At 35.7% G+C, this 26,571-nt stretch overlaps 1 protein-coding gene across 1 annotated transcript; it reads right to left on the reverse strand.

The window, feature by feature from the left end:
- Positions 1-927: 927 nt before the first annotated feature.
- On the reverse strand, positions 928-23,604 carry LOC141836271 (mitochondrial inner membrane protein OXA1-like). The gene is given in 10 exon segments (XM_074723716.1): positions 928-1,588; positions 1,701-1,755; positions 3,153-3,260; positions 5,042-5,173; positions 5,287-5,362; positions 13,259-13,317; positions 13,505-13,546; positions 17,130-17,220; positions 23,120-23,465; positions 23,468-23,604. Coding segments are annotated over 10 exon segments (1,290 nt in total). The 5' UTR covers positions 23,592-23,604; the 3' UTR covers positions 928-1,331.
- Between the last annotated feature and the right edge of the window lie 2,967 nt (positions 23,605-26,571).

A 26,571-nucleotide genomic window follows, 5' to 3' on the forward strand; every position in this document is an offset into this window, starting at 1 on the left:
CTCTCCATTCACTCCTCCCTTCTCATTCACCTTTCATTTTTATATTTTTACACCTCTTGTGCTAAAAAATTGAGGAGGTGATCGCCATCCTCGTCCCCTTTGGCTCCGTCTCTGATTGCACGAGTCTAAACTTCGAGATAGCTAAGGTCCGCACGGGAGGTATAATAACTACATTGTAGCCCCAAGGGCTACATACCTAATGCCAACTTTAAAAAATACCTAAAAGATTGTTAACTATTTGAACAATATAAAAAATTGTGAACTATTTGAACAATATTTATAAACTAAATTCATTAATAAAACCTTTATTAATATAGTAAATAAGCAAACAAACTCTTATAATTAACTCACTAACCAATTAAAAAAACTTAAAAATATAAAAATTTTAAATAATCAAACAAATTTAATTTGAGAACACAATGACATCTAAATAAATCAAACACAACTCATAAAAAAAATCAAATCAAACTTCAATAATCATTTCAATAGCTTAATTCACTTTAGACGGACTCAATTATCTTATCAATTAAACTAAAATAATATAAAATTTAGTTCGACATGACTCATTTACAACCCGTAAGCTTGCTAATGCTACATCATTTTGGTCTTGTGTTATATACCTTCCCTGGTTAAGTGCACTGTTTTGGGGGACTTTGAGCAACCTACTCTTGCTTTCTTTACTTTGTAGAGCTAAACTGATCCAAGGCGAATTCTTATTCCCCCCTTGCCAACTTTTATTTTTTATTTTTTATTTTGTGGAGTATCATGCTGAGTTGCTGACCATTAACATCAAATGAATATTCATAAAAGATAAGATGAATTAAAGTAGTCTATCGTACACAAGACCTGAAATAATCATAAAGTTATGTGTATGGCATCCAACCCCATGTGTATGCTTAGCTATAACATTAAAAATAAACAACATAATAAACATCACAAATAAATTTTTTTTTAAATGATTGTTTGCTCATACAAGTAGAATGTTTAGGGCTCGCAGTTCAAAAATAGAGGTCATATTACAGAATATCAACTCCCAGCTCAAACTTGCATTATTCTACCTATGACCATCAAGAAATATAAATATGATGGATGAAAATGTTTCATTCAAGATAAATATTGCCGGAGAAGATTATACCACAATGCCGTTGTCTATATCGCAGTTGAGATACTACTGACTTGACTAACAAAAATATATCTAATATTGTTACTTGCCGCCGATTGGGCACCACTTTATTTTCCAAAAAAAATTTCCCTATGTATAGCCCATAATTGTATGGCTTGCGAGATGAAGATTAGGAATTTCTACTGTTCACAACAATGTTTGCAGTATATTACCTTTTCTTCAGTCGATTTCTAGCTTTCATAGCCTTTTCTAGGCTCCTAATCCGCAGGCTGATAAGAGCTGATGTCGATAGCCTCCTCTCAGGTGTGTTAGTCTGCTCAGATTCTTTAGCTGGTAGTGGAGAGGCAGTTGGTGTCATTGACTTGGAACCACCAAAAATAGAGAAATCTGGCTGAGCAGCAGGAGCTGATTGAGAAGCTAAATCAGGTAGGTTCAAGAACTTCCTGACTGGGGATTGTCTAATGGCTGTCAACAAGTTAAATGCAATACTCTTTAAGATTGCGCTACCATAATCATTAATCCTTGTTACCGAACACATGAGCACCACAAGTAAAAGGGCTAAAATCTAACAACTTACCAAAGCCATGTGCAAGCGAGAAAAGGTTGGATGTTATCCAGTAACAGAAAATAGCCTGGAAAGTTTAAATAAAGGTGATCAGCAGGGACAAAAATTGAAACATCATATCCATCCACCTTAGAATAGTTCTACATAGCTAACCAAATTACTTTTCAGGGAATAATTACAAGAATAACACCACATTACCATCCTAATAAGATGTCTTTGCCAAATTATCACATCAATTAAAGAAATGTAAAACCTAAACATATTCAAATTTAAATAAGAAACATGGTTACCATATAGAGCTTCTACATATGCGAGAGAGACTGGAGGTTTCATTAGCACTAGAACAAGTTTATACCTTCATCGAGTATGTTACTTGTATGTGATCTTGGACAAATTAACAAGAGTTCAATAAGAAAAGATGTGAAATTTTGAATTATGGAGATAAGCTTTAGAAACAAAAGGGATTATGCTGAATGTGAGTCAACATATAAAATGTAACTTCAATTGTAATAAAAAAAGATTTAAAAAAAAAGATATTTAAGTTGACTGGACAAGAATGTAAGAGTTTTAGATAATATTACACTTAACAATTACAATCCATGAGTGCCAAACATATGGCATTGGCTACATGGATGGTACACTGTCATTGGATTCTTATGTAAAGCATCTATATCAAAAAAAAATTATTTCAACTAAATGAGAATTTGATAAATATATCATTTATAAGATAATTATTGGGTTATGATGCAAAGTGCATGTTCTCAAACCATCATAATTGCATTTTGGCATGCAAGCTACTATGCAGATGTTTATGATATTAAGTGTTTCAATAACGGGAAGCTAAGTAATTGTTCACAATTAAAAAAAACAGAAGCCTACAACATAAATGACAAACTAAGATCTAAAGATTGTAATACTTCCTAATATGTAAAACATGTACAATCTATGAGAAAGTTTTTAAAAAATTATCCTTTTAACTCTTAAGGGGTCCACTATTTGGAGTCGACTATATAGATATTATCCCTATTGAACTTTATACAAGACATTATTGGATTTTAGTATTCAACAAAGAAACAAAATGAGAGATCAATGAAGAGATCATCTTTATAGGATAATGATGTGTTTGAGGTTGTGTAAGTAAATTGTATGTGGTCAAATCACCACTATGCAGAATCATATGCAGTGATTATAAAAAAAATCCTTAATTATTGTTTGTAACCAAAAGTAAATTAATAATGGTCAGAGAAGAGAGTGGACGCCTACCATATATATAACAAGGTAAATAAGAGCCATACCCATTCTCAGAAATTAAGAGCAAGAAGACGGAAATAAATGGTAAAAATGGAAATCCACATGCCATACCCATTCTCTGTAACTTTGTAAATGATAATATCTTCTAGAAAATGATATTTTGTTACCTAATACTTCTACAATGGTAAGAAAAAGCTTCAAATGGTTTAATACCTTCGGGAAATGGGCTGTAAATGGGACAGTCATAAGAGCAATAATTCTGGAAAAGTTTTTCATAGTATTCAACATCGGATTTCCTTCCATTCCTTCTTGCATGTTAAGCTAAATAGACAATAAAAATAACTATTTAGTTTTTCTAGAAATAATATGAAATTAATAGAAAAAAATAACTCTATTTCAGAAAAATAATTATAACAAGTTGAAGAGAAAGAAGAATAGACTTATTAAATACAATCAGCGTGAATTACTTTCAGGCATTACTAGAAACAAAGATGAAGCTTTCACCTCCTGTTTTAAGTACCATGGCAAACACAACAAAAAAAAAAATGCTTGCATTGAACATTGTCTTTGAAATGAGATAGCGTTGTTTGCAAACTCAACCAATCTTGATATGGATAGACTGAGTTGGCTGGAATCAGTAATAGTCAATTAAATTGTGGATAAGATTTGAGGCATATGCCAGTCACTAATTTGAGGGTTGTCAGATATTTAAGAAACGACAAGAAGTTGCTGAAATCACAGTGGAATAATCATTTGAATGAAGTAAAAAATCATGGTAGCAAAGAGACAAGGCTGCCACAACTACAAGGTTGGCTGTTGACAAGCTCTAAAAATGTAAGAGGACTCTGTTATTACCTGTCACCTGCCAGAGTGAAAGTGCATGAGGGAAATCTTACCCATGAGAGGAAAAGCCAGTTGGACTTCCTAAGCCAATTTCACTCATCCATGCCCCACAGGAAGAAGAGATACAACTTCAAATGGGTGGTTGGTGTTGCATCATAATATGTAACATATTATTAGTTTACAACTAAGTCCTTATATTAGTAAATATTTTAGTATCACTAGGTCCCTGAAGAGAGTGATTTTTTTTTAAGTTATTGCCAATTGCAAATGTATTAAATACACATTCTATATCATAACTATGATGTTTAATTATTTATTATCAATATCTAATTTAATATCACATTATTTACAATCTGAATTGTCTCATAATGATCACATAATATTAATTCTGATACTTGATTAACTTAAATTATATGATTTATTTATATTAGTTATTTAACCATTTATTAGAATTATCTATTTTTATTTAGTGAATCATTAATAATAACATAATAAACGTAATGATGATATTTTAATGATAAAATAGTAATAAAAGAACACATATCATGAATCAGATTATAATTTCAGAGTAAGTTCATATCATTGAAAATAATAATACTTATGAAGTGTGATACTAGTATAATTTATAATAAATGAAGAATTTAAAATTTTTATTTTTTTCTTGCTAATCTCAATCTAACAATCCTTAATCGAAAAACAAATTGTTGAGCTTTTGAGATGTCTGATACAATTTGACAACCATGTAAAAGATACACAGATTTTAAAAAGTATTTTATTTCGATGTTTACATTATTTTTTAAAAAGGATATTACATGGCAGTTGGTAAGATGTTGCAAAGATAGTTCCAAATGAATGGAACCATATATCCTTAGATGCAAATGCCGAGATATAATTCTGACCAATTCTATTTGCTCTAATATGAACTGATTTTAACTGAAAACAAAAAGGAACAGCCAATGAAACTTTAAAAAATATAATCAAACTTTATGAAAAATGAAAAATAAAACACAAACAGCAAAAAAGTTTAACCGTAATTCGATCGCATTTAAATGAGAAATTTGAGCAAAATTTCCTCTACCACCTGAAAGTTTATGAGAAGTATTAATATTGAGCTCTAACCAATCACGATGCATGCCCACCTTAGTTTGAAAGAAGAGATTTTATCAATTAGATATTGAGTAAAAGGCACAAGACACTTAACTACGTTAATCCACATACCATAGTTATGACATGCCTTATCTTAGGTTTATGAAGGTTACCTCTACAGTTGCTAGAAAGGTTAATGCTGCTAGTGCTGGAAGCATGTACTGGGGATCAGGAGTCGTCAAATCAGTAAACCAAAAAGCACCGCCTCCTTTAAAAGATGGAACTTTCTCAACCATGTTTGAGATCTAAAAAAATAAAAATAAAAACAGAAATTAACTCTGCAGCAGACATCCAAAAGTTGAATGATGTCAACGTGGCCAAATAGCTAAAATTACTTAAAATGAGAAAATGAACTTACAGCTAAAAAGAAACTGATGAAAATAGGCCCTTGGATAAAAAGCCCCTTCAATGGAGTGAACGGAGTGACCCCATACCTAGAACCACCACACACAAAATATATATAAAAAAGCCAGGTAAGCAAATAAAAAAGATTAAGAATGGGAATAATGCCCATTTCTGAATTAAGTATAGTTGATTTTAAAATGCTCAGAAAATAGAAATTTCTCCACACTGAATATGGATGATAAACCAGGAAAATATTACAGGTGTTATCATGGAACCCTTTCACACTCCATAACATCCACACCAAATGTGTGACTAAATTATAGCATAATAGAGAACTCTCAATTTGTATTTGATGTGTTTTACATTCTTTTAGCAAAATAGATGAGGATATGTAAATAAAGAAGAACTAGAAACAAACTGTAAAAACAAAATGGAGCTTCAGCAATGGTTATCGTATACACTCTGCTTCCGCCTATTTTAGAAGGCCAAGTTTGACAAAGTGCCTCCTAATCTGCATCCTTTGGACCTATGTTGGTCAAGATTTTTGTGTACACATACATCCTTTTCCAAATTTACACTCATATGAGGATATCCATTGTATATCAAAGGAATCATTGGTGTAAAGCATTCTCATCAAAACTCCCAAATAAATCATTGCAACATACATCTAGATCCATCTACCACATTCATAACACTGTTACTAATATCATATTACTTCAAGTTATTCTTAAATATCTTCCTTAAAACCAAATCATGTCAAACTTTGCTCATAGTATCCACCCATCATTGTCCTAAACACTGTTATAATACATAGTTGCATGTCAGTTGACTGAAACATTTCATTCTGTCAGCCGATCAGAATATGCAGCAGTTGAAACCCTGGAAAAAAAGCACCCAAGTTTCGTTTTGTCTTCACATGACTCATCTTCTTGTGTCCAGAACAACTTCGTCTTCTTCACAAGACTTGTGTTCTCCATCCAAAACACATTCAGGACAACATCAAGGTAAATGGCACATGTTTTCTTCCTTCTCCAGGTTCTTATTTTTCTCCTCACTGTTCTTCTCTTGTTGTAGGGCTCAACGCAGAGACGAACACAAGGCTCAGCACCATCATATCTCGTTCAGACCAGATATCAATGCCCCTGCACTAAACTATTAAACATTGGTCCTAAATAAGATGCATTATGACTACTTGCTCCACAAATCAAATTATGGTTCAGGGAGGAAGGACTGATCTATGGTACTCTATAATCTGGAACTCTTTTGCTCCTATCAGTGTCAAGGTATTTACTTGGCTAATAATCCGTGAGAGGCTCAATACAAAGTCAATGCTTTGGAGAAAGCATCTTCTGCTTGAGGATGTTTCTTTGGTAAACTGTGATGGATCTGAGGTGGAAACTTCCATCCATTTATTCTTTTTTTGTCCTCATGTGTTGTTTGGTTGGAGAATTATCTTCCTCACTCTGGTTTCCTTGGTGAGATTTTTAACAGCATTCACCTGGATAGAAGTGGCCGATTTCTTGATAAGGAGGAAGTGAATCATCTTATGCACATTAGTTCAATCATGGCTGCATGTTATTTGGAGGCTCAGATGCTCATCCAGTTTTGCTTCTGATACAGTGGAGGAACTCACAACTTGGCAAGATCTGTTTTGCCTGGGCAGGTTAGAGCTCCTAGTTCAATTCAGTCTGATTTCTACGGCATCCTGAGAGACTGCAGAGAGGAGGATAAACAAAGCTATACAAACTTAGTCTCAAGGCAACTTAATTAACTTCGGCTGATACAGGCTACTGTACTCCTACCTGTAACTTTAATGCTCAAATCATGCTCATGTAATGCATGGTAAGTTCTTATCTAAATAAGTGAACCCCATAGGTTCTCTCAAATCCATTACAAAAAAAAAAAAAAAAAAAAAGAGAGATGTAAAAACTTCAATCATTTGTAACCAATAATCATGTCACTATATAGAAACAAAATCTCATTTTGGGATTTGGGCTACTCCTAGGCATACACAACCATTTATGCTAATGTAATTTGACACATCATGTTATAGAGCTTAATGTTGATTTAAGATCCATATAACCAACACCAAATAGTTGGGACAAGCACAACTTGACAAGTTGATTAACCCAATATCCTGATTGAAAGTTTGATTACTCAGAGACCCTCGTGAGTCTGTATAGAAAGTTCCTTCAATCCTTTCTGCAAGTTCTAAATGGATTTTCCATCAGCCTATCCAATCTCTTCTTCAATCCTAGGAGAAAAATGGATTGTCTATTAGGAACCATTGGATACTTCGACCTTTGATTTTTGTCGTTGTGAATCCCAGAATTGATTCTCACTTTTTTTTTGGAAAACATAGTGAGAGTCAATCGTATTGCTAAGACACAGTTCATCCTTATTTGTATTTTGGGCCACACCCAAGAACCAGATTTTGAGAAAAATAAAATACTATTGATAGACATACTTCCACGGCTCCAGGGACAATTTGTGATAGTTTTTTCACTTGATCTACCAAGCTAAGTATAGCTGACATATATGCTCCTTAAAAATGTTGGATTTATATGTACATTGAATTTACTTATCCTGTGAGAATTGTCCATCATACCATACTTATCATGGCCAATCATGTTGATTGGACAGAGGAGTAAATGGTTGGTTCATGCCTAGTCCAAACCCCAAATGGATCCATGTTGGACATTGCAAATTAGATTAGTGTGTTGCATATAGCACGAGAGATAAAAGGGGCAGGGTGGACTAAGCATGGCCTGATATGGGTCCATAATGTCCCTCCACCAAAGATTGACTTTAAACTCCATTAAGAAACCCTCTATCCCTAGAAAAATAATAAAATATAAAATAAGGGCATAAATGATCATTTCACTATAAAATTATCACCATGAAATTTTAAACTATCTATTTAGACATTCCTAGAAATTCTCCTAACCCAACCCCTCATGTAAATTATGCAATTCATTTCCCATTAACTCATGTAATTTCCATTTTATAAATCATATGACTTTTAATTCATTTAAAATCATAATTAATTCTTCAATTATTTTAAAAGATTCAGAATAGTTTTCATTTTTATGTCTAGTTAATCAAGAAATTGAAGTATTATACTTTTCACAAACTGGATTACAAACCCATGTAGAATAATTAATCAAAAACTAAGAAACTAGATAAGAAACGTAAGACTAGGTTATTTTTAGTTATTCTACCATTCCCTTAAGTTAGAGAATAGATATTTATCATGTCCAACTTCTAGTTATATAAAGACATAAATTGAGCAAACAAAAAAAAGAAGAAGCTAGGTAAAGACATCAGTAATTTTTTCCTCAAAAGAAGTGTAAGACTTACTATGGATATGGAACAATGATAGTCTGCCTCAGTTTATGGAACACTAGATTATTTACGATGTACTAGATTATTTGCAATGTAGATATGTTATAGCCACTATGGATATCTATTAATTCGGTAATGTTAGAGCCGATATCATCAGTTCATGTCATCTTAAAGGTTGTATGTTTCATTGGCCTGTATTTTGCTTTGGAAGTAGATCATACTATACTACCACATGTTGTCTTTTGTTTTTCTACATTATAAAGTTCTCTCCAACATATGTACAGCCTTGAATGGGATCTTTTATCAATATTTAAAACAACATAATCATCATTAGAAAAGATATTAGTATTATCAATCATTTGTATGGATATCGTTTGATATACTGAATATTTAACAAGACTTCTTGGGTTGTTGAATATCTGACTCACAAGTCACAACACCGACTGCAAAGGATAAACCCAACCAAAAATTTCTGAGATAGATCAGTTTGTCTACTAGTCTTCAATAACAAGAAAAGTCATCCTAGTAAGTTTGCATTCAAGCATGTGAATTTCTTGCAAAAGATCCATTGCATGTGTCTTTAAGGATGTTCCTTGAGATCTATAAGAAACTTATACTTCAACAAAGTAATGCAGGCTTCCCAAATCTTTAATGAAAAAATTGGCACCAAGGATTTTTTATAAAACATGTACATTGCTTCTTGATACAAGAAAGCCACTAACATGATCTCAAAATTAGGATACTAGATCTGCCTCAAATAAAAAATGAATGGCCTACTTTGCTCCATTAGAGACCGACTTAAGTAACTTCCTATCTATCCTTTCAAACCACATTTAAGGATTTTATCTGAGACCTTAAGTTACTTTTTCAAGTGTGCATATTTTAGTCAGCCTGACAATGAAACATGGAGGAAGTTTCATGAAAATTTCTTCAAAAAGGTCTTCAATCATTACAAGAATGCATTTTAACATCCAACAAAAATAGTTATAAACTCCAATTTATTATTAAGGGGAAAAAGTACAAGACCAATCCTCTCTATAAGTTTGTGTATACTCAACAACTATTCTTACTTTATAACGATCATGTTAATCATTAAGAAGGCACTTAATTATGAATAGCCATTCACAAGACAGTGCACAAACCTCTACATTAATTGTCATGGTTACTAAATATTGATGGTTGTCATGTGTATAGATTAGACCTTAGAGCGGTTATTAAGGTACCAAGCTAACAGTGATTTTGTGCAACAAACCTCGTGATCAAGGTAGATTCGTATCCCTATTTCTTTGTTGAGGGCAGTCATATGGTTGGAGGCCATAGAATGTGAGTTATGCTATGATCTTAGTATTTAATCAAATTGAATTAGGAGCTTTGATGTGTAGTTGAGGTTGATATTGTAGAATAAGAGACAATACTAGGATGACAATACGTTGACAATAGCATTACGTTGTACTAGTTGAATATTTGATTAAGAGAGGTGATTGAGGTTGTAGAGATAACATATACTAGTGGGATGATTTGGTGGAAATTAAGGGTTCTGTTCGTAAGGTTGATCTCATCAAAATAAATTTTTATGGGTTTAGGGATAAGGATAAGGAATTTTTATCAAAACCGTTGAATCGTTGACAGCCTTATGGACAATATCTACATATATGCTATCTAATAAACATACAAAGAATGTCTATTTTTTCTCACCATACCTTTTTGCTGCAACTAGAAATAAGGATTAATTCAAACTAGCATTAGGAACAACAGCAAGGATATGCTGTCTTTGTCCAAATTCTGTACTGTTATAATTATAGCAAAATTTCCCTCCAAATACTCATCTTTGGAAAGGCCAAGGATTATGTGGCATGCATAAGATAGATACATATGGCTCAGTTGACAATCTCATATTGTGTCTGTAGATAGATGTGCCTCAGTTGACAATGTCATTGTATTGCATGCGGGCTATCTCGGGAGAAAGAAGAAAGATTATGACAATAGAAATTGTATCATTGCTAAAGCCTAGAATAGCAGTAACATGGGGTTGAGCACTTCTTTTATTGGCTTTTAAAATAACTTGATCTCATTAAAGCTCAAGAAAAAATAGATGTATCAAAAATAGTAAAAGTAAAAATAATTTTAAAAATTGCATTTTAGACCATGAAATAGTTTGCTTTATTGGGCCAAATTTGTTTTTAAGTGGTATATTGAAAAGAGAAGGGATTATAACTGTTCAGTTGAATTAACTTAGAAGAGTTTAATTGAAAAAAAAGACATATCCGTCCTTTCTACTCCTATATACATCCATATTTGATTGGACCAAACTTGTTTTGAACTGGTATATTGAAACGAGAAGGGATTATTACCATTCAGTTGAATTAAGTTAGAAGACTTTAATTAAGAAAGGAGATATCCCTCCTTGATACACCTGTGTGCAGCCATGCATCTTTTCTGATTAGTCATAGTAGCAATTGCACATCAATACTTCACAGGGTTTTAAATGCCAAGTCGAGCCAATCAACACAAGCAAAAATGGTAAATTTTGTTTGTAGATTGTCACACATCTTTAATACCAAAATTCTACAGCAACGGTGAAGGTCATACAAGAGGTTTCCAATGCCTGCAAGGTTTCTTCTTCGTGCTCCAACTTCTGAGACATTAGGAGAGATGAGATATGGGCTCGAAGCTCCCGCTAGTGTGGGGTCCTATGACAGGGTCGGACCACATTAGATTTATTATATGCAGCCTTATCTTGCATTTTGCAAAAGGTTGTTTCTGCGACTTCAACCTGTGACCTCAAGGTCATATAGCAGCAACTTTACCGTTCCACCAAGGCTCCCCTTCAATGAGATCATGTCGAGCTCCTCCTCCTCCTCCTCTTCTGCATCTTCTCTTATCTTCCATTTAGGCATCAAGGAACGAATGCATGATGATTTCAGTCGTCATGAATTCACACAATTAGAGATTTGGATGCACTAATTACATAACTTAATAATAATTATATGTTATATAATTTAGACTAGAAATTATAATTACATAAGTTATATAATTATAAGATATAATTATAATTAAATTAGTAATAACTTAATTAATATTATAATAACTTAGTAAATAAGTAACTTAGTTATAATAGCTTAGTAAATAAGTTATGATAATTTAATTATAAAATTATATAGCTATACTAAGTTATGATGACTTATTACAAATTTATAAGTAACTTATATTACAACTATTATATAACATAAATATTTTTAGTAGATAACAAATAAGTTTATAAAGTATATATATATACATACAAATATCTAATTATTTTATTGAACAATCCCATTAATAGCATACTCAATTATTGTTTAATCAATGAACAAGATTGATTTACTCAAGTATAAATCAACCACAACTAAAATATAACCATCAAAAACATATTAAAATAGCACAATATGGTACCAAAATTATATTATTCTAGTATTTTTAAACCTCAAAACTTCACAAGTAACAAAAAAAAAAGACCTGCATTTTAATTGAAATGAATATGATGCTACAATTTTAGAATCCATGCAAGGTTTAAAATATCGAGCTGTGCCGAGGTTTCGGTGCAGGATCGGAACGATACAGTTTCGGAACCGTACCGGTATAGTTTCGGTATTTTAAAATATAAAATATATTAATTAAAATAAAAAATTTAATCTAAATATTTAAAAATAAAAAATAAAATATTTTTAAAAAATAATAAGATAATTTTATGGGTTTGAATAAAGTCTATTTAAATTATCCTCAACTATAGTTAAGAATTGATTATTAAAATCTGATTAAATCCTAAGTTTAAAAAAAAAGGAAACAAAAATCGAGGCGTGCGTGACGAGGGCACGCGTGGCCCGCTCACGGAGGCGCCACCCAAGCCCGGCGACGCCTCCGGTGGCGTCTCCCGGCCGGAATCCTTGTGCCGGTGCCGGTGCCAGTCCGTCGGCGGAACAAAATTTTTCGCCGGTATCACGCGATACGGTTCAAGATTTCAATCCATGAATCCATGTGCTTGAAATATCTCTAATAATAAATTAGTTTTATTAAAAGCCTATGTACTTTCAATTTTTTCGGAAATTTGTTTTATTTCATTTTGATTGGCATGTTGAAGAAACAAAACCTATTTGTATAACAAAAATGTAATATAATATCTAGAGATACATAAAGATAAACAAATACATATGTATATATGCACATCCATGGCACATAAACTCATTCCTGTGACCTATAGCTAGTCCAAACCGTAGATAAAGAGGTGGGTTAGGCCATTGTGTACTGACAACCCCAACTATGGAAAATCTTTAAGCAGGAATACAGCAGATTTACACAATTAGTCAAGACATCAGGAAAGTTTAACACAGAATTATCACTTATCCAAACTCAAAATGAGAAGAGTTGTTTCTCACAAAGTAAACATTTCAATTGATTTTTTCAATTTAATAATGCCTTTGAATGTCATGCTGTGGCCACTGTCTAAATGGGTAAATTCAACTCGATAAGAAAAAGGTAATCTCTATATTCCTGAGCATCATGAATCTTAGACAACTTAGGTTCAAGTAGAGAAACTCTTCTAATAGCAGAGAAATCAAAAGCGAGAATGACTGACACAATAAGGACTGATATAACAGAAAACATACTTGAGGAACAATGCCTTCATTTGTTGTTGCCCCTCCTGCACAGATTGAGGATCCATTGTCTGCAGCAGATAATCCAACACAAAACAGAAGTAAGCATAATAAAACAAAATTGAAATTTACCTTAAGCATTTGTCACATGACAGTCTAGTATTCAATGATGGCTAAACTATTCTCATGACAAAATATGCATTAAAAATGGTGGTTCTTTTCATAGTGAGACCATGTTGAGGAATCTAAGAAACATACATTCATCTGTTCTTTAATTTGCTCTATTTCTGGCCGCATCATCTGCAAAAAAAATAAAGAAAGAAAGGTGAAAACAAATACGAAGTTTTCAGTGCCCACAAGACCACAAGGATAGACTCAAGACAGAAACATGAAAAGATAATATAAGAAACAGGTTGTTATCCGAAATAAGTATACTTAGGAAATCCATTGATACAATCAAACTCAGAGAACGAAAAATAGCTTGCACCAGCAGCTTGAGATTCCTCTGTTGATCTTCCCTTTAGTATCTTGAACCCCATTTCTGTAGTCATAACTGGCACCACCAAGCCACTGTTACCACCTACCATTTGTCATCCAACAAGATATGCTATTTTTCCCCTTCTTTACATTGAATGAAATATAAGAATCTAAGATTTCGACCTCAGGCTTTCCTTTCAAAATATCCTTTACTATTGCTTGTTCTCAACTCCACAAACCAGTGTGTTAAGCTTCTAAACGCTGGAGTTACCAAACCAGACCTACTAAACTAAAATGTGAAATCTTCTTTCTATTTTATGCATTACTCACCATGACCAAAGCATAAACCTATAAATCAATCATCAGTTGTTAGTAACATAATTATTAAAGGCGCTCGTCTAGTTACACCTAGGCCCAAGGCGCAGCTAGGCGAGCCTCTTGCACCTGTATGCCTTGTGAGAGGAGGAAGAAATCGATCTTGAAGAAACCGACGAAAATTTAGCTATACAAATAAACATCTGGTGATGATGATAATGATATGATTGAGGAAGATGAAGATTTTGATGATTTAGATATTTAATTTTTTTAAAATTTGAATTATGCGCATAACGTGCTTATTTACTAGTGAATTTTATATTTACATTATTGTTTAATACTTTATGGACTATAATTTTGTTAGTGAAATATTTTGGTAGAAATTTCTGATATATGTTTGAATTATAAAAATTTATACCCAGAGCGCCTTACTTCGGTAAGGTGTGCATCTCACCTTGCACCGTGCGCCTCAAGCCTTATAGTACCTATGTGCTTTTGGGCCGCCTCACATCTTAAATAACTATGGTTAGTAACTTCATTGATTTTGTTTGCATCATTGCTCTTGGTCACCTACAATACTCCTAAGAATGATTCAAAGTCCACGGTGCAATTGATTTCCAAGCTTGCTCCAAATTTCATAGTCAAATGCAATAGAGTAAAGGATGTTCCAGATGCATCAAAATTGTCATTATGTGCAAGAAAGATCAATGTCATCTTTGTTTATATTGTAAGGCGATTTTCATTCAAAATGGTTTCTTAATTTGGATTTTTGAGCGTGTATTGAAGATTGCGGAAGATCCAGGCAAGTATGATTGATCAATTAATACCCTAACCTGAAAAATCTAGAAATGATTGAGTGACTATTGTCGCAACCCCATGAAATCAGCAGAATATTGCATGGATATCATGGTTGAATCAATGCTTGTAAGTTGACATTTATAAGCTCAAATGTTGCAGAATCAGCCCTTGTGATGTAGCATCAAAATTACACCATATCGAACGGTGAACAAAATTTGTTAAGGAAAATTTATTAACCTGAAGATGATTAACATTAGGGATCGTCTCTCCTAACGGCTCCAACTCAAATAAAATTAAGAAAAAAACTAAAAATATTCAAGAAAACAAACTGTGCCAAAAAGGCTAGATCAAAAATTGAAATAAATCTCCTGTTCTCTAAATGAGAAAAACACAAACTCAATAACTACCTTCATTGACTAATTCTCCTGAATAAAAGAATACCAAAATAAACTTTTGCTTTAGAATTTTAAAATTAAAAATCTTATTTATCATTACTAATCCCCCATTAAAGGTTTAGGCATTTTGCAGAAAACCCAGATAGTTTTGATTTTCCAGAATAGTTCCTGTTCCAAAAGGAAAAAATGATTATTGTAGCAACAGTAACAGAATTTGAGTCCCTCACCCGAGGAATGGAATTTTACAACAGGACACAACATGTTTGAGGACTACATTGTACAAATTTTGCAACAAAATAATTTTCATTCCCTCATTGAAAATTTCTTTTGTAATATACCACAATTTTAGTGCATTTACCACTTTCTCATAATCACTATTTCCATACATGTTTTCCTAAATTTATTGTGTTGCTTATTTTATAATTTGTATTACTTATTAAACCTCTAGATTGGCCATGACGAAAAAATCCAACAGCCAAAGTGATAGATGAAGCTTAAGATCCATCGAGTGGAAGAACTAGAATAGAACAGTTTAAGGAATATACTGCTAGCATAAAAAACAAGTTGACAAAAGGTAAATATGCTGAATGGCAGAACATTCATCTCACCTCACCTCAACCTTCACATAACATACATCATGATCATTATCCTTCTAAAACACAGCCTAGGCCTAGAGATGAGTCAGATACTATTCACTTGTCAAACTTGACACCCCTAGTTTCAAGGTATGGCTAGACATAAAGGATAGAGAGTTGCATCAACTCTAATTGCCAACACAACATAAAACTATGCTAATAGCCAAGATAAAACTATGTCAATAATCTCATATTATGGATCTTAGCTTTCATTAAATATAGTAACAAACAATTACAAGTCTAAGAACTTGAAAAAACCAAAACTTTGTGGAAACACCTACAAATCATCTGAATAAACTAAAAGTCAACATCTAATAACACTGAACTTGGTGAAAACAGAACCCAGTTGACCCAACCCAATCAGCTCGAGTCCAAAACAAATCAGGCTTTCAATTTGATCATTCTCCAAACTTAACATGCATACATCCCTTATTGGTACCAGCCAGTGTATTCAATAAAAAAAATTGCCATTATACATGGCAATTGCACACGTGTGCAGAATTGACATCCAACCATGGAATTTTGGCAAGAACACCAACGCTTTACCAACTCAATGATGGTGGGTTTCTACTATTAGTTTGACCCAACCCAATCAGCTCAAGTCCAGCACAAATTAGACTTTCAATTTGATCATTCTCCAAACTTAAAACGCATACATCCCTTATTGGTACCGGCCAGTGTATTCAATAAAATTTGTTGCCATTATACATGGCAATTGAACACGTGTGCAGAATTGGGATCCAACCATGGAATTTTGGCAAGAACACCCATGCCTTACCAACTCAATCATGGTGGGCTTCTACTATTAGTATTACTTTACCATATATCCTTTATGTGCATAGTGATAATTAGCTCATGTGCACTTGATCCACAAGACAACTCACACTATAAATTAGCTCATTCAATCTCTCTATAGTCTAACACTTACTCTATCCTCAGAATATTAACACCTATGATCAACAAAGTTAATAAATTATGGCATCACAGTGACATACTTGAAAGTTTTCAATATTTTATAGTATGTCACGTTTTAAGGGAGTAATTAAGCAATTTACACATTGAAAGGATAAATGTGCAGAAACACTAAAATAGGTAAAATTTGAACAACTCCGAGTGTCCACCAAATATCAATATCTTAATACTGAATATGATTATAGCATTATGAAGAATGCTCCTTTACCAAAAGGAAATCCAAGTCAAATAGATAAACTATTCAACAAAATTTACGAGAAAAAAGATAAACTATGACAAATAGCAACTCACATTAAGCTTCATGGTGGATTTCATTTGATTCAATATAAGTGGGATGGTCGCCACTCTAATCAATACAGTTGTCAAAGCAATGGAAGCCCACCTGAAATTGAAAAGTAATAACAAATTTGGAACTTCCATTTCCCACGAACATCTAATGTTCCAATTTGCAAAGAAAATAATGAAAATCACTATGAAGAAATTTAATTATTGAGAATTAATATATATTCTTGTATTTGGAACATAAATATGAAATTTGAATTCCATTGGCCCTATGGTTAAAAATGTTAATTGAACTTCTGTATGAGTATCCAATATTGGTGTGAATCTAAGTGCCACAGAACTATTACCAAATATTCTTACCAGTGACTAATAGGAATGTCTAGTATCCACTCAGTGCACCTCACATAGATACATGGCACCATCATTGCCTCTCTCTCTCTCTTGCAAGTGCACCTCCATTTCGGCTTTCAATTGTAAGTTGGTAGTCACTCCTTTCGGAACAATAATTCTTCTCAAGAATTCCAACTAAATTTCATGGCGATCAATGTTTCTCTTTCTCATCGAAATGCAAGGACAACTCCATCCTTCTCTAACCTAAAAGAATCCCTCTTATAAAATCTGGAAGTGCTTCCCTTGCATGATATGTGCTTGGCTTATGACTACCATGGATGTATTTTGAAGTTTCAGTCTACTATTATAGAGATTTTGGATTTTCTTGCAAAAGAGTTCCTCAAATTTATAGGTTACATAAAGAAATGTCTACTCATTTACAAGATGCCTGACTTATGCAAGAATATCCTGCACCAGTCATATGGAAGAGGCATGAATTAACTTATCATTCAGTGACAAAATCCAAATTGAAAATACCAATTGAAGAACGTATTGTCCAGCTTCCTTGCACATGATGATTCTTCTGGTGCTACTCGCAACCAACCACTTCTTTTAATATGACAATTTGGAGAGGACTCTATTCTAGATTCTCTATATTGCAAACAACACTCATAGTGGTTAGGATTGAAGTTGGGCCTTCTCTACCCTGTGTACTCATTTTGGTTCAACCAATCATCTCTAAGAGCATTGTTACCATTGCTCTTGTCATTGAGTCACTTGAGTGTGCTCCCACCAGTGACACTATTTCTGCTATTAAATATAAGGGAAAATCAGTTGCGAGCCATTCCAGTTCCTCATGCTTAGCCATTATTGCACTAACGATCTAGTGTTGCCTCTTGTTTTGGGTCTGCTTGGCTATTTGAGTCCATGTTCATGAAAGTACATTCTTTTGCCTTTTGAGCATATGTACATGCATGTTATTGTGAGATTTGTAAGGGAAGCATCATCATGTTTTACCTCGAAAGCAAATAAACAGAGTTCTTCTCTCTTTGCTCTTATACATTGATGTTTGGACTGTTGGGATGTATACCAGAATTCTAGTTATGTAAATAAACATTCTGAAATAAGAATCACATTTGGTCGATATTTGCATTTAGTTTTATGCAAGTGTCCGTTTAATCTATATTGTAGATAAACATGGTGTACGGAGTCACACACAGAAGACCATGTTATCAGTTCCTTATAGATTATAAACAGTGTTCACAACCAAGATGGATTGGACAAACCATTGGATTGGTTGTAGTGTAATTTGGTCTTAGTCTGTCTTGACTATAGAATTACACTAGTACACTAAGTGTGTATTGAGCAGGATCATTTGAGGATTGTTCAATTTATACTGACTATATAATCGAACTAAACCTCTGTTGCTATAGATGTACATACTCTTAATCTCGATATAATAACAAACACATGTACTTGGTATGTAATTCTTTGATTCATCAAAGGGTGAGATTTAGATCGATAGATCAAAAGGCCCGATGAGTTGGGAAGAAGTATTATGTACATGGTGTGTTGTTGATTATAGAAGGAAACTGTGTCTTATAATCTAGGTTGATGATGTCCCCTTGAGGAGCTCATAAGGATTATCATGTAAACCCTGCAGGTGGACCTTGTCCGCATGATAATAAGGTTGAGTAGTACTACTCTTGAATTAGAAGTTGATTAAGTTCGAGTTGTTAGTAACTCATTTAATTGACGGACATACGATATCTTAAACACAGGGAGACTAATATACTGATAGTAAGAAGGAGCCCATATTATAATATGGGATTGGTGCGGTAGTGCAATAATAACTCTCTAGTGGAATGAGTTATTATTGATAGACTTAAGCTGTGTGTTCGGTAAAGAACATGGGAAGGTTAAGCCCATCGGGAGACCAAAACAAATTCCTCCTCTAGGTCCCTGCTGTAGCCTCTAGAAACCATCAAACACACCTTGGAAGAATTCGTGAAGAAACCAGACATTCGAACCCATGCTAGGCAGTGTAATCGATCAGCTGATCGATTACCAATCTCCGTGGGAGATCGACTGGTAATCGATCACCTGATCGATTACCAGTGTTAATAAGGAAAAATAACGATGTTTAATCGATTCCTTGATCGATTAAACACCTCGGGTTCGAATTAGAAACTTCCGAAATCATACCAAATTCTCCGATCGGATTAAATCCAATTATACCAAGTTTATGATTTAAATCATACCATATTTATGATACAAATCATACCATATTTGGGAGATAGCTAGGCTATAAAAGAAGGGGCTTGTAAAGGCTTGAGAGACACACGACCTTAAGCTTTTGGTGGCCGAGAGTCTCGGTAGCCAACCCCCTTTCATCTTCTCTTCTCACAAAGAGAAGGAAGGAAAGTTTGCTAGCCATCGGAGAGGAGAATTCTGGTGGAGAAATTCTCGAAGGATCGTTGCCCACACAACGTTCGAGAAGAGGAGAGGAATACAGCAGAAGATCAAGAGGTCTTCGGGTACAAACTTCATCCACATCCTTCGTAACGGTCCGAAGAAAGGTATAATTTAATGTTTCCGCATAAGTTAAATTATCCCTTTTATATTGGATCATGTAAACCAAACACAAGAGTCCAATGATCTAAATGCGTCGATCAAACTTCGTTTGATCAACTATGAGGGCAACTTGAGATCGTTTCCGGGAAAAATTTTTGTTCTGCAAGAATCTACCAGAACGGTTTTTCAAGACTTTTCCATCATGGACTGAGTCCAATCTCTATCAATGTCTAATTTTAGATGCTTTCTACTCACCGATCTCCATTATATTTGAATGACTCTATCAACTTAAAGTTGATATGGCATCTTGCTTGTTCTCAAGGTTTGCTATCATGAAATTAATAACACATGTCATATCATTATTAAAATTTTGCACTCTCAAAAAAACCTCACTACTTTACTATACATGCAACACGCCTTCAATACCTCTTTTTATTAGTCTCGTCAGCATACTCTTCATCAGATAACTTGAGAACGCATAGACATTTATATCGGCAAAAGGATTGTTGAACATAATTTTACTAATGATACAGTGTGTCATATACACATTTCCATACACTTAATGGAGATATTTTTATGGCATGCTTAGATCGCCTCATGTATTCATGACAAACAAACTCTCTTAATTGTTGATGTATTGGCTAGTGTCTTTTCCAATTGTCCCACAAGTTTTTGCATTATTTAGTACTGTATCAGGATAAGTCCTCTCTTGATTCAATATGATTTTTCTTCAAGTATTCCCAAACTCAAAATGACTATCTTTTATGATTTTGCCTCTCATTATAGCCTTATCTTTGACGATGTTACCTTTTTTTAACGAATATCCACACTTCTTCAATCATTCTTGGACCAATGCCTATGCCACAGCCACCACATGCTCCACCCATAGGCATATAGGCACACTACAACCTTCATTACCAACCTCTGTAGGTGTGCACTCATCGCACATACCGACCATTTGTTCACAGGACAAACACCATCTACAAATCAAGCACTCAATACTTATTTCATCTAGAATTACCTATTGCTCTATACAAAGGTAAACAGTCATATACTGCTCTCCCCCTTGCTCGTTTATTTATTATAATTGGTTATCGCATATGTATCTTGCTTTTCTTGTCTTTATTTTGTTCCATACTCGTATTTTATATAAGGTTATATTTGTGCTTCCTGGAAGAGTGATGGATAAGAATGGATACCCTCATCACTTGCAAAATAAGAGTTAGTTTCACCTCCTATGGGTCCCCAGCCAGTTGTTTGCAGATGAGTTTTGACTATAGTTATCATTTAGATAGAACAATTAAGCAATTCAAAGCATATTTTGTTGCCCAAAGAGTTCACTCAGACCCACCTATAGTGTGGACTGTGTTGAGACTTTTAACTTCTAGCTCAACTTAGTCATCTCAACTTTGTTAATTGAAGCTGGTAGGCATTCAAATGGATGTAGGAAATGCCCCTTTTCTGCAATATGATTCGAGAGATCTACATTGAGAAACCTCAAATATGTTGCTCAGGTGGAGATTTAAGTATGCAAGTACACAATTTATGATTAGAAGCATGACAGTAGAACATGGATTGGGAAAAAAAAAATTCAACTAAAATAAAAGATTGACTAAAAAACAAATTCATTCTATCATTCTATATTGGTGTGGCAAATTCCATCTGAGACAATCATTCTTTCTGTGTATGTCTTACCAACAATGATAGAAAGGGTATCCCATAAGTTTAAAATATCTTGATTGTTGATTTATTATTAAAGATATAGGATTCAGGTCATCCATTTGCATGGCCACCTCTATAAACCTTTTTAAAATTTTGAGAATGATTCGTCAACCCCCATCACTTCAGCAAATGTTGTTGCTTCACATAAAGTAGGCTTCAAATCCCAGATCAACTCCTTGAAACGTGTTATTCCACCTAAGGGTAACTTAGAGAACCATGTATGTGTTGCTCCCCTGATGTTAGGAAATTCTGAAACATCAACGCATTAGACACTAAACTATAAAAGAACATGTAGGAGTCAAAAGGCGTGAACATATTTTAGGTATTGGTACAAGGTGGAGGTTGCTTGGATCATTTTCCCATTAATATTCAATCTCTGATGTTCCCACCTAGGCTCTCAACTACTGCTTAGACACTCTGTGTTTGCCTTTGGCACAAATTCTATCTTATTCTTCAAAACTATAATTTCACTTCAACTCCTCCATTACTATACTCTGACATTGGCAGTTCTACCCTCTCTCTCTCCAACTTCAAGATAACATTCATGTCATCATGTTTAGCTATGAGTTATTACCTCTCTTGACTTCTCTGTACACCACTGTTGAATACCTAGAGCCTTGGAGGTTGGAACCCTAGATGTAGTGGAGCTTTGAGATGAAGAGATCCTGAAGTTTTGTAGGTCAAAGTGGGGGGGAATGAGCAAATAACCGAAGCGAGATCAGAGAATATGCAAGTTGGAAAAAAAATTGGCATGCATCCAAGACCGTCGAAGGTCCAAGTTCCCCTCTTTTATAGACCCCGAAGCATAAAGCTCCAAATGACACCTTGAAGAATTAAGCTGTCCCCTTTTGCAGCACTATCTCTCTGCTTGGTCATGTGTTTACTCTTGTAGTCCGATCCACTTCCTTGAATCATTCTCTGTTCACACTGATTAAATACTGCTCCATACACGAGCACATCCAACAAATTACTAGGAGAGTGGGCAATTTCACCCGCGTTGAATACCAATAATAGATTAACTTGAGAGTGAGTACTAGGAATCACTGAAAGAACGGAACACCTTGGACTGTCTGGATGAGGGTTGTCTGCAACCAAGAAGAATTGGTTCTCATTGCACTTTCTGGTGACGCTGTTGTTCAGATGGAGCGTTTGTTTTTTATGTTGCTTTGTGGATAACTAAACGGACGCACAAACTTGCAAAGCTACTTCTTTCCCTTTGTTTGATCATGTATGTAAATTTCTTTGTAATACCATCTCCCAGTGAAATGAAAAAAGGAATTCATCAGAACGCACAAAATCATGAAAACATATTCCATTTTTGTGATTCAAACAAGCAAACTGTCAATGCAATCAGCATAAACAAGGAACCTAACCAGTTCAGACCGCCAAAACTATGGACTGCATCGATCAAATGCTGAAGAGCCGCCACCGGGAGGAACGAGTCAGCAGCTGCAGCAGCCACTTCGCCAGGAACAGGAGCCGGAGGCAACGCAGCGGCTGCGGAAGCAATTTCTACGCTGCTGTCCGACAAAACCACTGCGACATCATCGACGCCATCGATCTCGCCGGACGATCCGTGGCTAGAGGAGTAGCTCCGGAGGTGGCACGGAGTGAGTCCCAGAGGAAGAGAGAATCCGAGATCTCTACTGCCGCCGAATGGGGAAACTGGTGATGGAAACGCGGAAGCGTGGCGGCTCCAGAGGGATGGGATAGGGGGAAAGGAGGGCGGTTTGGAGGCTTGGTGCGTTCGTGATCGTCCCGGCGGATGTGGGCGAAGGAGGGAGTGAGCCGACGGGAGAGAAGGTTGAAGTTAAAAGTGAGGGTTCTCCGGCGGCAGCATGCCATTCTCGGAAGCGGAGGTAACTGGAAATGGAAATGGAATGGGTCGGGGAGGGTTTTGTGCTTAAATACTTAAAAATAATAATAATAACGCAGGTCCGATTTGTATCATTATTAATTTTAAAGATGAATAACGCAGCTCTTCTATACACGTGGTTAGCGCAGGGCAGTTGCTTATATTGATTTATTCCTCCCTTGCGCTACAGATCATGGTCGAATATCAAACCCCCAGAGCTCGAAGACTTACCTTACGACAAGTCAAAACACCACGAACTCCAAGCTCGAACACTTGCTTTACGACAGGCCGAAACATCGAGTCCCAAGCTCGAAGATTTATCTTACGACATACCAGAATACCGAGCCTCTGAGCTCGAAGACTTGCCTTACGACAGGCCGGAACATCGAGCCCCAAGCTCGAAGACTTGCCTTACGACAGGCCGAACACCGAGCCTCGAGCTTGAAGACTTGCCTTACGACAGGCCAGAACATTGAACCCTGAGCTTGAAGATTTACTTTACGACAAACCGGAATACCGAACCCTGAGCTCGAAGACTTGCCTTATGACAGGCCGAAACATCGAGCCCCGAACTTGAAGACTTGCCTTACAACAGGCTGGAACACCGAGCCCCGAGCTCAAAAACTTACCTTACAACAAGCCGGAACACCGAGCCCTAAGCTCGAAGACTTACCTTACGACAGGTCGGAACACCGAGCCCCAACCTCAAAGACTTGCCTTACGACAAGTCGGAACACCGAGCCCCAAGCTCGAAGATTTGCCTTACGATAGGCCAAAACATCGAGCCTAAAGCTCGAAGACTTGCCTTACGACAGGCTCAAGCTCAAAGATTTGCCTTACAATAGGCCAGAACATCGAGCCCTGAGCTCGAAGACTTGCCTTATGACAGGTAGGAACATCGAGCCCCGAGCTCGAAGACTTGCCTTACGACAAGTCGGAACATGAACCCCGAGCTCGAAGATTTGCCTTACGACAGGCTGGAACACCGAGCTCCGAGCTCAAAGATTTGCTTTACGACAGGTCGGAACACTAAGCCCCGAGCTCGAAGATTTGCCTTACGACAGGTTGGAACACTGAGCCCCAAGCTTGAAGACTTGCCTTACGACAGACTAGAATATCGAGCCCCGAGCTCGAAGACTTGCCTTACGACAGGCCTGAACATCGAGTCCCGAGCTCAAAGACTTGCCTTACGATAGGCTGGAACACCGAGCCGTGAGCTCGAAGACTTGCCTTACGACAGGCTGGAACACCGCGCCTCGAGCTGGAAGATTTGCCTTATGATAGGTCAGACACCGAGTCCCGAGCTCGAAGACTTGCCTTACGACAAACACCAAACCCCGAGCTCGAAGACTTGCCTTATGACAGGCTAGAACACCGAGCCCCGAGCTCGAAAATTTGCCTTACGACAAGCCAAAACACCGAGCCTCGAGCTCGAAAATTTGCCTTACGACAGACTGGAATACTAAGCCACTAAGTTCACGAGTTTACTTTGCAACAGGCTGAGACACCCAGCTTACCATTTCGTATCCAGAAGTCCCCAAAGTCTTGTTGTGCAACTACACCGCTCTCCGCCCGATCATAAATTCAACACATAATGACATATCTCGGGATAGCGCCTAGGTACATGGTATCTTACACTTATAACATATAAAGGTATCTCTTTTTTTATTCTTTCTTTAAAATCTTTTCAAGCCCATGTCATACATATATGAATCTTTCTTAAGAGTTTTAAGATCAGTCCCACATCCTACATGTACGTAAGCACAAAAATCATACATAAGGAAACATTTCTTTAAGACAAAAAAGAAACAATAGTTCAGGACAGAAGTCACTATGATTCCTAGTTCAATAAAGAGACACTCAAAGAGGTATTACATAGTTGGGAGTTCGAAACCCATACATAGGGTAGTGATCACTACAATGTTTGGGTCACAAAAAACAGAGTTCAGTAAGGTGATACTCAAAACAATATTACATAATAAGTTAGTATTGTTTCCCAGATTCTGGAAGGTTATCCCAAACCTTCTGCCGATCCAGGAAGCTTAAATCTGACCCCTTCGGTATCAGCCCGGATTGCAAAAACTGTCAACCTGCCCCCTCGAAGCCATATTTCAGCATCTTACTAGTTTTGACTCTCAATAGGTCATAGTATTCGGGGGAGGTTATGAAAGCCTCCTTCTCTTGTCATATCCTTTCTTCATCTTGCTTCAAATCTGCTATTTCTTTCCTAGTCCGGTCCAAATCAGATAATACTTTATCTCGATCGGAAGATATCTGCTCTTTTTATTTTTTTTCCTCGAGCAGTTGTAGTTCTAAGTATTGTCTTCGGGCCATAGCCTCGCGTAGATCTCGACGTAATTCCCCTTGCTGCGAATGGCTGGTAATTAGATCAGCTTCCATTTTAGTCTTCTCCTCCTTGTATGACTTAGCCTCTTCTCTGGCCTTTGACACCTCTTCTTGGGATGATTTGAGAGCTGCCTAAGCCTTCTCTAAGTCTTTCTCTAGTTGCTGAAGTTTCATAGTTCGAAGCTTGGCGTCTTTCTTTAATTTTTCAACCTCTATCATAGCCTTCTTTGCCTCAGTTCAGGCCTCTTCACTAGCAATACGAGCCTTTTCTACCTCGACATGGGCCCTAGCTTCCTCAATATCTCTAGGGGGTTCTTCAGTTGATTCTTCAGCTCAGCTACTTGAGCCTCGAGTTGTCGGCGAGTGGAGGTCATCAAAGGGATATGACGGCCTAGCTCTTGGTACTCCTTCCAAATCTAATCATATTACCATATTAATGTTACCATCCTACAAAAAGTATTAAGAAGTTGGAAAAAGATACCTACCTTAGCCAGTGAACCATTTAAGTGCTCACATAAAATTTTTGTATCCATACAAGGTAAGTATTAATTTGAGGGGTGTCCTAAGGCAATCGCCTTACGGTTATACTATTTATTGGATAAATAACAATTCACTATTTGAGTG

This window comes from Curcuma longa, chromosome 10 (assembly GCF_044706935.1).
Source record: "Curcuma longa cultivar G26 ecotype Majalengka, Jawa Barat chromosome 10, ITB_CL_G26_1.1, whole genome shotgun sequence".
In the NCBI taxonomy this organism is placed as follows: Eukaryota; Viridiplantae; Streptophyta; class Magnoliopsida; order Zingiberales; family Zingiberaceae; genus Curcuma; species Curcuma longa.